Genomic DNA, 12,106 nt, shown 5'->3' with positions numbered 1-12,106 from the left:
CTTCATCACAGTGCAAACTACTTTCCCCTTAATAAGCATGAACAGAACGTCACATTTACCTCCAGTGTATTGCCACCCCCCACCACGATAAGTTCAGGCTGACGCTTGAAGAATTAATAGTTCTGTTTTAGAGAAAGAGTATTGGTACGTAACATACGAATGGTTGATGACTTCCCATCAGTGTGTTTGTAGACTTGAATGTCTCCTTACAGCAAAATTTCGCTGACGTGCCATTTGTTGAACCTTCCTTCTTGAAAGGCTAAAACTTTTCACCAGATGACAAAGCAAGGTTTGTTGAACTAGGACCTATTTGTAGGGCCTCCCAAGTTTTGAGATTGGACCACACCAGCCAATCAGGCCCTTGCCTACCCCCTCAAATCTGCCAGACGGCCACCTGCTGGGTATCACATTCAAATGGAGTTTAATGCTACAGGAGGCGTAGATTTGCAGTCATTCACCAGGTTCAAGGGCAGGTGGAATGGCATGATTCACATGCTATATATTCCTCATAATATATAGGTTCTTCCTCCATAGGGCTACAGTTGTTTTATCGCATCTTCCTAATGACATACTCGTAGCCTTTTTGTATTCCCTCTGAAATGAAAGTCAGTTTCTTTGGACTACCAATATTGCAGAACTTCTGAAATGTTTCAGGTTTGCTGCAGGCACAGTGAACGTGAAAAAGGGTCGAATTGACATTTGTGAAGGTTATTTGCATTGTGCACTTACTTAAAAAGTTAGTTTACATTTGCTGTGGTAGTTTACAGTGATAAGTATTTTTTTTCCTATTACCTGCTGCTTTCCACCCCAGTGATTATATTTCATTGTACTCTTCAGAATGTGTCCCCCACATGCAGAAAACTGAAATATGGTAACGTAAATGCAAGTTACAGCTTAAGCATCTGATAGAATATAGTCAAATGTTGATGCCAATGCTCTCAACATCTCTTCTGATGGCCCTTAAAGCAGTACTTAATTTAGGTCAGGTAACCTGAGGTCACTACTTTCTTTTTTTTGTTTGTTTGCTTTTAATTTTAAGGCTACCTCTTAGCTAATGATACTCAGGGAGAGACTCCGCTAATACCTCCAGAAATAATGGAGTATTCCATTAAGCATTCAACTGAGGTTGACATCAATACAACGCTTCAAATTCTTGGATCTCCAGGAGAAAAGGCCTCTTCCATTCCAGGGTACAACAGAACCGATTCTGTTATTAGGTAACTTATTTAGTATTTTAATGCCAAATATTGAAAACAAATCAGAGGTAGATAGGGCTAACACCGTAGATTATTTAATCCATGTGAGCATTGTGAATGTCACTCATGGTGAAAAAGTGTTAAATAGGCTTCGTGGCAAGTTGCCGTATTGACCTAGAGTTGATGGTCGAGGAAGAAGTAAATCTGTAAAGGTTGCTCTGCTTTGAGGAGAGGTTAGTGCTGCATTGCAATTTAAAATCAGTTTTCACCGCAAGAGCAGCTATGACTAGACAAAAGCACCAAGTCCGGAGGGGGCTAAGTGTTTGAACAGACAAGTAAGTAGTTTATAATGGGAAGTGAAGTGAGTTGTGGGCATGTGTAGAAATGCCACCTGCAGGTTATCCACTGAAGTATATATTTATATATCATAACAAGGCAGAAACAATTAATAAAAATTCTATCTTTAGCAGGGGCCCAAGCGTACACTGTCTTAAGTCAGTATGAGGTTTTCAAAATCCATTCTAGTCATTGAAAGGGGTAGGTTTTTTTCAACTGCAAGCTATTGGCTGTTAGGGCTGCAGTTCACAGAACCAATTGTGTGCTTCCAAAACGGATTTTAGATGTGGAGTTCAATTGACTTTTAAGGGGAATACTTGAAGGGTTTCCTCTCTTTTACAAGAGCAGTGCCAGTTTCCACAATCTCATCTTGAGGAAGTGATAGTGTATTCTACTGAATTTACAGCATCCCCTGTTTCAGTTCAAATTAATGTTAAACTTGTAGTCTTTTTGACAGCTAATGTTCTTCAAGAAACGATATAAAATGTTTTGATTGCTGCGCATGTGACCCTTAAGTTGACAATATTTATACATGCTGGGGGGAAATATTGTGCCGTGAGATGGAACGTGATTTGCAGTATTGTGATGTTGCAGTGGCTGAGTATTTTCTTAGAAGCACTGCAAGTCTTGGAATCACGGCACTGGTCAATAAATGTAAGGGAAGATGGGTATAGAAGTGGCAACAGAAATAATATTTACCATGTTCCAGTATTTTGGAAGACAAAATTGAGAATAAATTGATAATGGCTTTCCAGAGCCCTACAAGCATCCTTAAGAACCACTTCACATAATACATGGTAAACACATTTGGGTTTGCAGTTACTTCCTAGGTGTTTGTTCATTACATATCCATGAGCACAGTTTCCCCTTTAAATAGTACAGTTGCCACTGCAGAGACACCTTGTGGACAAAAATAGAGTTCTAAAGAGTCGCCTTATACTCATCTAGACCAATAGCCCAGCCCTGTCTTCTGCCTGGCAGAAGAAGCTTTCTAAGATCACGAATCTGTCCCAGTTTTGCTACACAAGAACCTGTATTCTGGGTGCTGGGAGCTAAACTTGGGACATTATGCAGTGAAATACATGCTGTACCATTGAGCAATGACTATTATTATTATTAGTCTAATTCACCGGCTTGCATACTTTACCATTGAAGTAATTACAAAATTACAGCCCTTTGTGGCTTTGGACCAATTTGAGACATTAAAATTGGCACGTCTTTCAACAGACACTTCAAGAACTTTAGAGTGTGTTCCCAGCACTATCTGGGTCTTGGGGAAATAATTCTTCTCTAGTAACCTGAGTCCCAGGCAAATGTAGATGACTCTTCAGCACATACTAGTCTGCAAGGCAGGCAGCATAGCTGTCATTTAGAGCATGAAGGAGCTAAGAGAATCCTTTGAGAACATACTCTTCCAAACAGGAACAATTACACCCAGCCCTTAAGAAATCCCAGTACTGATCATGTCACTCAGTCTACCCCACCCCTTATTTTGAAGATTTCAAGCCTGTGTGTGTGGTGAGGAAATAGATAAACGGGAGAACATGGGGGGAGAATCATGGTGTCTTTAATTTTCCTCAGGTTATTGTCTTCTATTCTAAGAGTGTCAGAAGTGGAATCTCGAGCAATAAGAGCAGATTTAACGCACCTCCTGAGCCCGCAAATGGGAAAAGACATTGTATGGTTCCTTAAGCGGTGGGCAAAAACCTATCTCCTAGTAGATGAAAAACTGTATGACCAGGTAAAAGTATTTTAATCTAAAAGCATTCCCCCCTCCTCCATTTAAATGTACCAGGTGAATCAGGTGATGAATTTGCTAGGGAAGGCCTAAGCTTCTACCTTGCATTATTAGTCTTGCTCACTACTTATTCTAAATAGAGTAAATGCAGCAGCATGACTTGGGGATGAGGTGCTAGAACTCTGAGGTGATCCAATTAGACCGGACCACCAGCAGGCAAAGGACTGAATTCTATCTAAAACAAAAACCTGCCTGCAAGTAGAAATCTAGAACAGTTGTACCTTGGTTGTTGAACAGAATCCGTTCCGGAAATCCGTTCGACTTCCAAAAACGTTCGACAACCAAGGCGTGGCTTACGATTGGCTGCAGGAGCTTCCTGCACTCAATTAGAAGTCGCGCCAAATGTTTGGCTTCCAAAGAACACTTGCAAACTGGAACACTCACTTCTGGGTTTACAGGGTTCGGGAGCCAAAACGTTTGAGTCGCAAGGCATTTGAGATCCAAGATACGACTGTATAGCAGAGAGTATTATAGAATCTTTCTGTCTGATGTGCTAACATTTTACTCACAGGGAGTTCGTATATGGGGGGAAATTCCTAAAATGGCGTACCCCACCTTTGGCCTGAAATGCTGCAGTTTCCTTTACCACCTCATTCTGTTGCATATGCAGATTAGGGCTCAAATCAGACTATAGACCTTTGTTTCTAACTTGAAAACATATGCATGCAGGACTGCCAGGGATCCTGTGCCTCCAGTTATAATTATAGCATCCTTAAATTGTGGTTAACCCATACTTACGGAGAAATCTAGTGTTTTGTTTTATATTTTTGAAAACCACAGAGAGGTTTTCTTACAGTCAAGGGATATTTAAAATTTGTTAAATAAATTATTAGGCAAGACAGAAAACGTAAGTGTTTGGAACATGATCTGCTGTGACATGTGAACATGGCCGCATTAGGGAATGAACTTGAGAATATTCTTATCAAAGTATTGTATAACTTACACATCTCAAAAGATTTGCTTTCGCCCAGGTAAAGGGAATCCCTGGCTTGAGATGTTGTTGGACTCTTATCAGGTCCAGCTAGCATGGCCAGTGGTTATGGGAATAATATTTGGGCAAAATATGGAGGAGGACAGGCTACCCAACCCTTCCTTAGCCTATTCAAAATTGTCAGCATATTTTCATGGGAGAGTGCTTTCTGTGCTGCTCATCAAGGTACAGTATGGATTACCTTTCTCCTCCTTTTTTTCTAGATAAGTCTGCCATTCAATACAGCATTTGGTGCTGACACAGAGGGTGCTCAATGGATTGTGGGTTACCTCTTAGAAAAAGTAATCAGCAACCTTGCCGTGTGGAGTTCTGAGCAGGACCTTGCAAATGACACCGTACAGTTGCTAGTAACGTTGGTAGAAAGGAGAGAGAGGTAAGCCTAAATGTTACAAGCTGAAAGAAAAAGATTTGCCTTTCCCCAGCATTCTTGGTTGAGATTTTGATGTTAGCTAGTTGCATGAATGCAACTGATGTTTTTCATTTATATAAATAGCAGCTGCAAGATGCCTGAGAAAGCTTAGGTTCAATGTACATCAGGAGGGAAAGTTTACAAAACCCCAAAAAATCCCACTCTCTTGCAAATTGCTATTTGTAAAGCCTCTCTTCTGGCTTGGCCCCGTCAAAGCTGATGGTAATAAGGATAACCAGTGTTTGCTAGGAATATTCAGCTACTCATTTAATTACACTGTTCATTCTGAGAACAAAATCCAAGGTGAGTTCAGAGCACACAGGTTCAGGACTTCCAGGGTGCACTGTTACCAAGTGATGAGCATGCAAGTATGTATAAAGCAGCCCAAAGGAGTTGTAACAGCAAGACAACAGTTGAAGACATTCTCGTTTCAACAAGCTTTCCCAGCTAGATGAAAAAGTCTGTGCCCTAGATGTTCATTTTTTATGTTCCGCTACAGCTTGTAACAATTATTTTAGTTGTTTTTAAGGCCTTGTGAAAGGCAGTTCACAAATTAATAGATAATAAATAGCATCATAAAATGCAACTGGATATCGTTAAAAAGCCCAAAGAAACAGGATAGACATCACCTTGTGCTTAAGGCTGCAGTCCTGTACAGGGTGGACGTAAGTAGGATTACACTGTAAGATGTAGTTAGGAAGATGCCAGGCAAATAGGCCTAGTGAGAGAGTTCCACAGCTTGCTTCATCAGCATTTTTAAGACCTCAATTTGGGAGCACAAGAGGAACAAGAATGACCTCAGAAATAGATGTGCCCCCTGCAAAAAAAAAACTCACCGCCGGCTCTGCATTCACTTTTGCACATCTACTGCTGGAAATCGTTGTCATTTTTCGAAAGAATCCCCAGTGCATCGATCAGTCTTCATTCACCTGGTGCCCTCCAGATGTTATGAGCATCAGCTGGCTGGGCCTAATGGGAGCTGTAGTCCTAAACATCTGGATGGCACCAATATGGTGAAGGCTGATTTAGATTACAGTGGTACCTCGGGTTACAGACGCTTCAGGTTACAGACTCCACTAATCCAGAAATAGTACCTCGGGTTAAGAACTTTGCTTCAGCATGAGAACAGAAACCATGCAGCGGCAGTGCGGCGGCAGCAGAAGGCCCCATTAGCTAAAGTGGTACCTCAGGTTAAGAACAGTTTCAGGTTAAGAATGGACCTCCAGAACGAATTAAGTTCTTAACAATACCACTATATTGTTGTTTTTTAATCCTTACCATAATTTTAGGGGTTGTTTTTTAAGGAAATAAAGCTATTGTATGTGGGTATTATCTTTCTGTAACAACCTAATCCAGGCAGAAAATACCTCTCTGGTTACTCCCCTAATCTAGGAAGGCTGGGGCACGTGGAAGAGGCCGCCACTGAAACCTGCTTAAAAATTACAAAAGTGGCATGGATGAAAACGGGTCCTCCATATGCCTTGTTCATTTAGGGCTTTTGAATCTTTATTTGTGTCACTGCTGTGCACTTTGGAGCTACATTGTCTAAATCTCCTTCTGCTCTTAGGGCAAATTTAGTGATTCAGTGTGAGAACTGGTGGAACTTAGCAAAGCAGTTTGCCCGGCGGAACCCACCTCTTCACTTTTTGTCTAGCTCTGTGCAACGAACGTTAATGAAAGCCTTAGTTCTCGGAGGTTTTGCTCACATGGACACAGATACCAAACAGCAGTACTGGACAGAGGTAAGAGTTGGGAGTCCCAACACTACCTGGAAGACCACAGGCTTCCCATCTCCTTTTGCATGTGATAGAATTCAAGCAAACCTTTAAATGCCAGCTTATTTTAACATTAGTCTTAGTGTATCATTGTAGTTAGGGACATGGGTGGTGCTATGGTCTAAACCACTGAGCCTCTTGGGCTTGCCGATCGGGAGTTTGGTGGTTTGAATCCCCGTAACAGGGTGAGTTCCCACTGCTCTGTCCCAACTCCTGCCAAGCTAGCAGTTCGAAAGCATGTCAGTGCAAGTAGATAAATAGGTACCCTGTGGTGGGAAGGTAAACGGCGTTTCCGTGCGCTCTGGTTTCCGTCGCAGTGTTCTGTTGCTCCAGAAGTGGTTTAGTCATGCTGGCCACATGACCTGGAAAGCTGTCTGTGGACAAACGCCAGCTCCCTTGGCCTGAAGCTAGATGAGTGCCACAACCCCATAGTCACCTTTGACTGGACTTAACAGTCCAGGGGTCCTTTACCTTTACCTTTATCATGTAGTTGACGTTAGTACTGCAGAAATAATTACTGGAGCCTCTTAGCCGCATAGAACCAAGTGTTAGTATTATATGATGTCACTGGGACAAAAAACTATCAGAAGTAAGTTGTGAAGGACAAACATTTGTATGATAGCATAGGTGAAAGAATCAGATTGTAAACTCGTAGGCAGGAACTGCCTTGTTTTTATTGATCTTCCGTAAGCTGCTTGGGAAGCCTTTTCTACTGCAGAGCAGTAATAAGTACAAAACCACCAGCAAAAATAAGTAGGAACAGCAAGAGCACTAGCTCCTAAAGGTATAGTGGTCTTCGCAGATTCGCAGAACGGCACTAAAAGGGGAAATACAGTGGTAGCTTGGTTGTCGAACGGGGACACATTTCTAAAGAGTACAATGAAATGGCTCCCAAACGCCGCAAACTCAGAAGTGAGTGTTCTGGTTTGCGAATGTTTTTAGGAAGTCGAACGCCCAATGCGGTGTCCGTGGCTTCCGACTGAGTGCAGGAAGCTCCTGCCGCCAATTGGAAGCCTTGGTTTTTGAACCGTTCCGGGAGTCAAACGCACTCCTGGAACGGATTGCGTTCAACAACCAAAGTAGCACTGTAAGCCTGACAAAGGGCATTCCTGAGCTATAGTCAAAAGACCCCTAATTCTCCTGGAGGCCAGGCTGGCTTCCAAATAAGTTGGAGAGTGAACAGGGTTTCAGTGGCTATTCTTCAGATTGTCTCCTATGGAATGGCATGGCTCTGTAAGGACACAAGAAAAGCCCTGCTGGAACAGGTTAGTGGCCCATCTAGTCCAGCATTCTGTTCTTACAGTGGCCAACCAGAGGCCTATAAGAAGCACAGCAGCAGGATCTGAGCACAATAGCCCTCAATTCCCATCCTTTGGCATTCAGAGACGTACTGCCTTTCTAATGTAAGAGCTGCTCTCGCTAAGTGTTAAATGTCAGAAATTTCACACCCCCAGCTGAGGTTGTTGTTACTGCTTTAACATGAAACTGCAACACATTCTGTTTTGCTTCTTCCTCCATAGGTCCTTCAACCACTTCAGCAGCGGTTCTTGAATGTGATAAACCAAGAAAACTTCCAGCAGATTTGTCAAGAGGAGGAGGTGAAACAGGAAATCACTGCCACCTTGGAGGCACTTTGCGGCATCGCTGAGGCTACGCAGATAGACAATGTAGCAATTCTCTTTAATTTTCTAATGGACTTCCTCACCAATTGCATTGGACTCATGGAGGTGTACAAGAATACACCAGAGACTGTTAACCTCATTATAGAAGTTTTTGTTGAAGTTGCACATAAACAAATATGCTATCTTGGAGAGGTAAATAACGGCGCAAATACACAATTTGGGCGTGGGTGTGGGGTGCAAGTTTCTGAAGACTGGAGCACTTGGGCAATCAATGCTCAGCCCTTTTAATTTCCCTTGGTACTTGAGGTGTATGTTTCAGGCTATTCTAGGCCCTACCTGCCCACGACCTTTCAAACTTAAGAACTGCCTTGTATTCTATTTCCAGTAAATCTATTCCTGGACAGCTAGCCATACAGCAGCAGAAAATTTCCATAGGGAAGCACAGACAATGAAGCTGTTAAGATGGAGTTCACAAACAGATGGGATATTAGTAGATGGGCTGGCTAGAGACTGGAAGTTTCTGGCTTACTAGCAGAAGTATTTGCCCATTTTTAGGTGTTTTTCTATGCTGTTCCATTGCCCATTTGGAATGGTTTTGGCTTGAACTCATGAGCATTTGTCCTCTACAGAGCAACAGAACAGCCCTATCTCTTACACTGCTAGTCTGTGTGCACATGCATGTGCATATAACACATAAACATACATCTGTCATGCATCTGGGTTTCATGCATCTGATGAAGTGGTCTCTAGCCCATGAAGGAGTGCAGCACAATTAATTTGTTATGCCTTCAAGGTACCCGTGTTAGGTTTGTGGTTTTTGCTGCAACAAACTTAATATATTTACCGCTCTGGAATTGGTTCAGTCAATCAAAAATCCTGCAGGATGGGCTGTTTTGGACCTAGCACTAACATAGTTTAACATTACAAGAACAAGACTAGCCTTCCTCCCAGGCTCACATGCTTCCCTCTCCTTCGTGTTGTTGTTGGCATCCGTCTGTCTCAAGAAACAATGGAGTGTGCCTCCAGGGGTGAAGAGTGGCCACCGCAAATACCATACTTCTGCATCCATTTGTGACGTACTGCAGTTTGCCATATTGTCCAGCCTAAAACAAAATGTGGTTAACCTTAACTATGGTAGTGGATACAAGCTCGCTTTAAGCCACAGTTTATGAAGCTGCGCTTGAGAAGAAGAGAGGAGGTTGAAAGAGCATAAACTGGACTCCTTCTCATAATGCTAAATCCTTACATGAGTAGAAAAGTAGGCATTTGGTTCTTGACAACACATACAGTATTGTTGAATACTTTGTTAGTAAGTGGTAGATAGTTACACCCATAGGAACTTGAAAATGGCTCTTGAAGAATGAGAAATTGTTTGTGGAATGCTCTCCCTGGGGAAACACACGCCGTGCCATCACTCAGATTTTAGGCACCAAGCTTCAGTTGTTTTCTTTTATCTAGGCTTTTGGTGGTTAAGTTTTGGGGTTGTATTTGGGTGTGATTTCAAACCTTTCCTGTGGTGCTCATCTTCGAATGGCATTGGCTAGGATCTGACTTCCTTATTGTATTGTTGGGTGTGCACTTGCAGGAAATTTGGTTTTTTTCTATAAAGTGACAAATACAATAAATAAATAAAAAAAGATGGTATCCTAGAGACTGTTAGAACAACGTAAATAGTAATGGAAATTGTTTCTTAAGCTTGCGGCTGTCCTTACTGAAACAAACGTACATTTCCCACTAAGCCCCCTCTTCTTTTCTTTGTAGTCTAAAGCCATGAATTTATACGAAGCTTGTCTGACCCTACTTCAAGTGTATTCCAAAAATAATTTAGGTAGGCAGCGGATAGATGTTACAGCAGAAGAGGACCAATACCAGGATCTTCTTCTCATCATGGAACTTCTTACCAATTTACTTTCAAAAGAATTTATAGATTTCAGTGATACAGGTAAGAGAGGATTCAGAGTGGGGGTGGGAAGCATTGGGCACTTTACCTCTTGCCATTTGAGTATCTAAAGCAGGCATAAGCAAACTTGGCCCTCCAGATGTTTTGAGTCTACACTTTCCATCATCCCCGACCACTGGTCCTGTTAGCTAGGGATGATGGGAGTTGTAGTCCCAAAACATCTGAAGGGCCGATTTTGCCTATGCCTGATCTAAAGCTCAGGTGGGGAACCTGTGGCCCTTAGATGTTGTTGAACTCTCAACATAAATGGCAGCTCCCGGAGGCCAGTGTGTTCCCCATTCCTTCTTCAGTATGAACTACCTGCTTTGATATGAACAAACTTGACTACTGAGATCATTCTCCCCCCCCCCCCCCCCCGATCTCAGTGTCCCTCTAAATGTTGGGCATGTGGCAACCAAGTTAACAGGGTCTTTTCTCCAGTGATACCTAAGTTATGGAACTTCCTGCTATTCCCCCCCCCTCTCATTTTTAAGCTGCCCTCCTGCTTTTTTTTTTTTAACATTGCTTGCTCCTTTTGTATTTTTAAAGTTTCATGCTTTAATATTGTGTAATTTTGGAAGTCAGCTGGGAATTCTGATAAACTGGAAGGCAGGGCATGAATCTCTTAAATGGAAGTGTTAAGTGTAAGTAGTGATGTTAAATTCTCGAGAATAATCTTTTGGAGAATACTCTCAAGAATATTCCTGAGAATTTTCTCAATTAATGAGAATATTAGAGCATTTTCATTTAAAACAGGAGAATATTCATTTTAATGCATTGGAAATTATATAATTTTAATGCATTGGAAATTATATAATTAGTTAATACACATGTTTATTCATGGGTAAACTTGTTCAGATAGCAACCAAAAACTGCACAGATACTTTTATCCAATGGGGAAATGCAGTGAATTCACATTCTTTGATTTTTTTTGCACCAAACTTGAAATTGAAACTTCAATGTGAATGACTCACATTAATCACCTTTGGACCATACATGTGTAAATCCTGGTTTATATCTGTGTAAGGTTTGAAAGTCTTTCCGAGTTTATAATTAAAGGTTATATGAGATTCTACACTGAGCTTTCCTAGAGATAGATTTTAACTTCATAATGCTGAACTTTACAGAAAACTGTCGTGGCCAATTTATGTAATGCCTAGATTTTGTACTTTCTGTACTTAAACCAAAGAGATTCGTTCTACCACAAGGTAGATTTATAGCCAAATTATTAGGAGGCATTTGCTCTGAAGTATATTCAAAGCATCTATTTCTAGACAACTTTAAATTGAAGAGTAAATACAATTTTTTTAAAACTCACAAACTTAAGTCTGTGATGCAGTTGGATTGCTCAATATCCCCTAGCTGGAATTGATGGCAGTTCTCTATTTTAGAGTTGCCTTCCTTCCTTTCTTAGTTGGGTTTCAGATTCCTTTTGTCCATTGTGGAGTCCAAAGAAGAATCTGATCCACCCTCTGTAACTTTACACAATTTATTCTTTGCATCATTGCGTATAGTGAGTCTTTAAAAATACATCTGTACCAAGTCGTGGACACAGAACATGCAGAACTGGTATGTGTGCAACATTCTGTTTCTTAGTGCCTCTGAAAAGAAAATTAAGACTAGCTACAGTGGCCAGAGTCAAGTTCAAGATGGACTTACTAGAATGCCTGTTCTGAACTCCAGTTGCTTCTGCATAATAATTTTTAAGCAGAGTGTGTGCTCATTATATATCAGACTTGTCAGGAAGGGAATGTGTACCGGTATTTGTCTTAATGAGGCATATTTCATATGTGCTGTTGTATCCCCCTCTCCTTTTAGATGAAGTATTTAGGGGACATGAGCCTGGGCAAGCAACAAGTAGATCTGTGTCAGCGGCCGACGTTGTCTTATATGGGGTGAATCTAATTCTGCCTTTAATGTCCCAAGACTTGCTAAAAGTAAGTACAGTTGAATGCAACATTGCAGAGAGGGTGGTGGTTTACAAGGCAACTGAAACTCTTAGCCCGCAAGTCTAGATACACCAAGCCATTAAATACAACA

The 12,106-nt window shown here is 41.5% G+C and overlaps 1 protein-coding gene across 1 annotated transcript in view; it reads left to right on the top strand.

Annotated features, from left to right (window-relative positions):
- Positions 1-12,106, top strand: part of XPO4 (exportin 4) — a 63,428-nt gene that overhangs the window by 40,349 nt on the left and 10,973 nt on the right. The window contains exons 13-19 of the mRNA XM_081002539.1: positions 1,040-1,217; positions 3,114-3,273; positions 4,525-4,694; positions 6,298-6,472; positions 8,026-8,319; positions 9,889-10,069; positions 11,885-12,003. Coding sequence (XP_080858665.1) covers positions 1,040-1,217; positions 3,114-3,273; positions 4,525-4,694; positions 6,298-6,472; positions 8,026-8,319; positions 9,889-10,069; positions 11,885-12,003 — 1,277 coding nt within the window. The remainder of the gene's footprint in view (positions 1-1,039; positions 1,218-3,113; positions 3,274-4,524; positions 4,695-6,297; positions 6,473-8,025; positions 8,320-9,888; positions 10,070-11,884; positions 12,004-12,106) is intronic.

Source organism: Podarcis pityusensis (assembly GCF_964106645.2).
Source record: "Podarcis pityusensis genome assembly, chromosome: 4".
Classification (NCBI taxonomy): Eukaryota; Metazoa; Chordata; class Lepidosauria; order Squamata; family Lacertidae; genus Podarcis; species Podarcis pityusensis.
The sequence above is the reverse complement of the archived record's forward strand: the minus strand, read 5'-3'. Positions and strand labels throughout refer to the sequence as shown.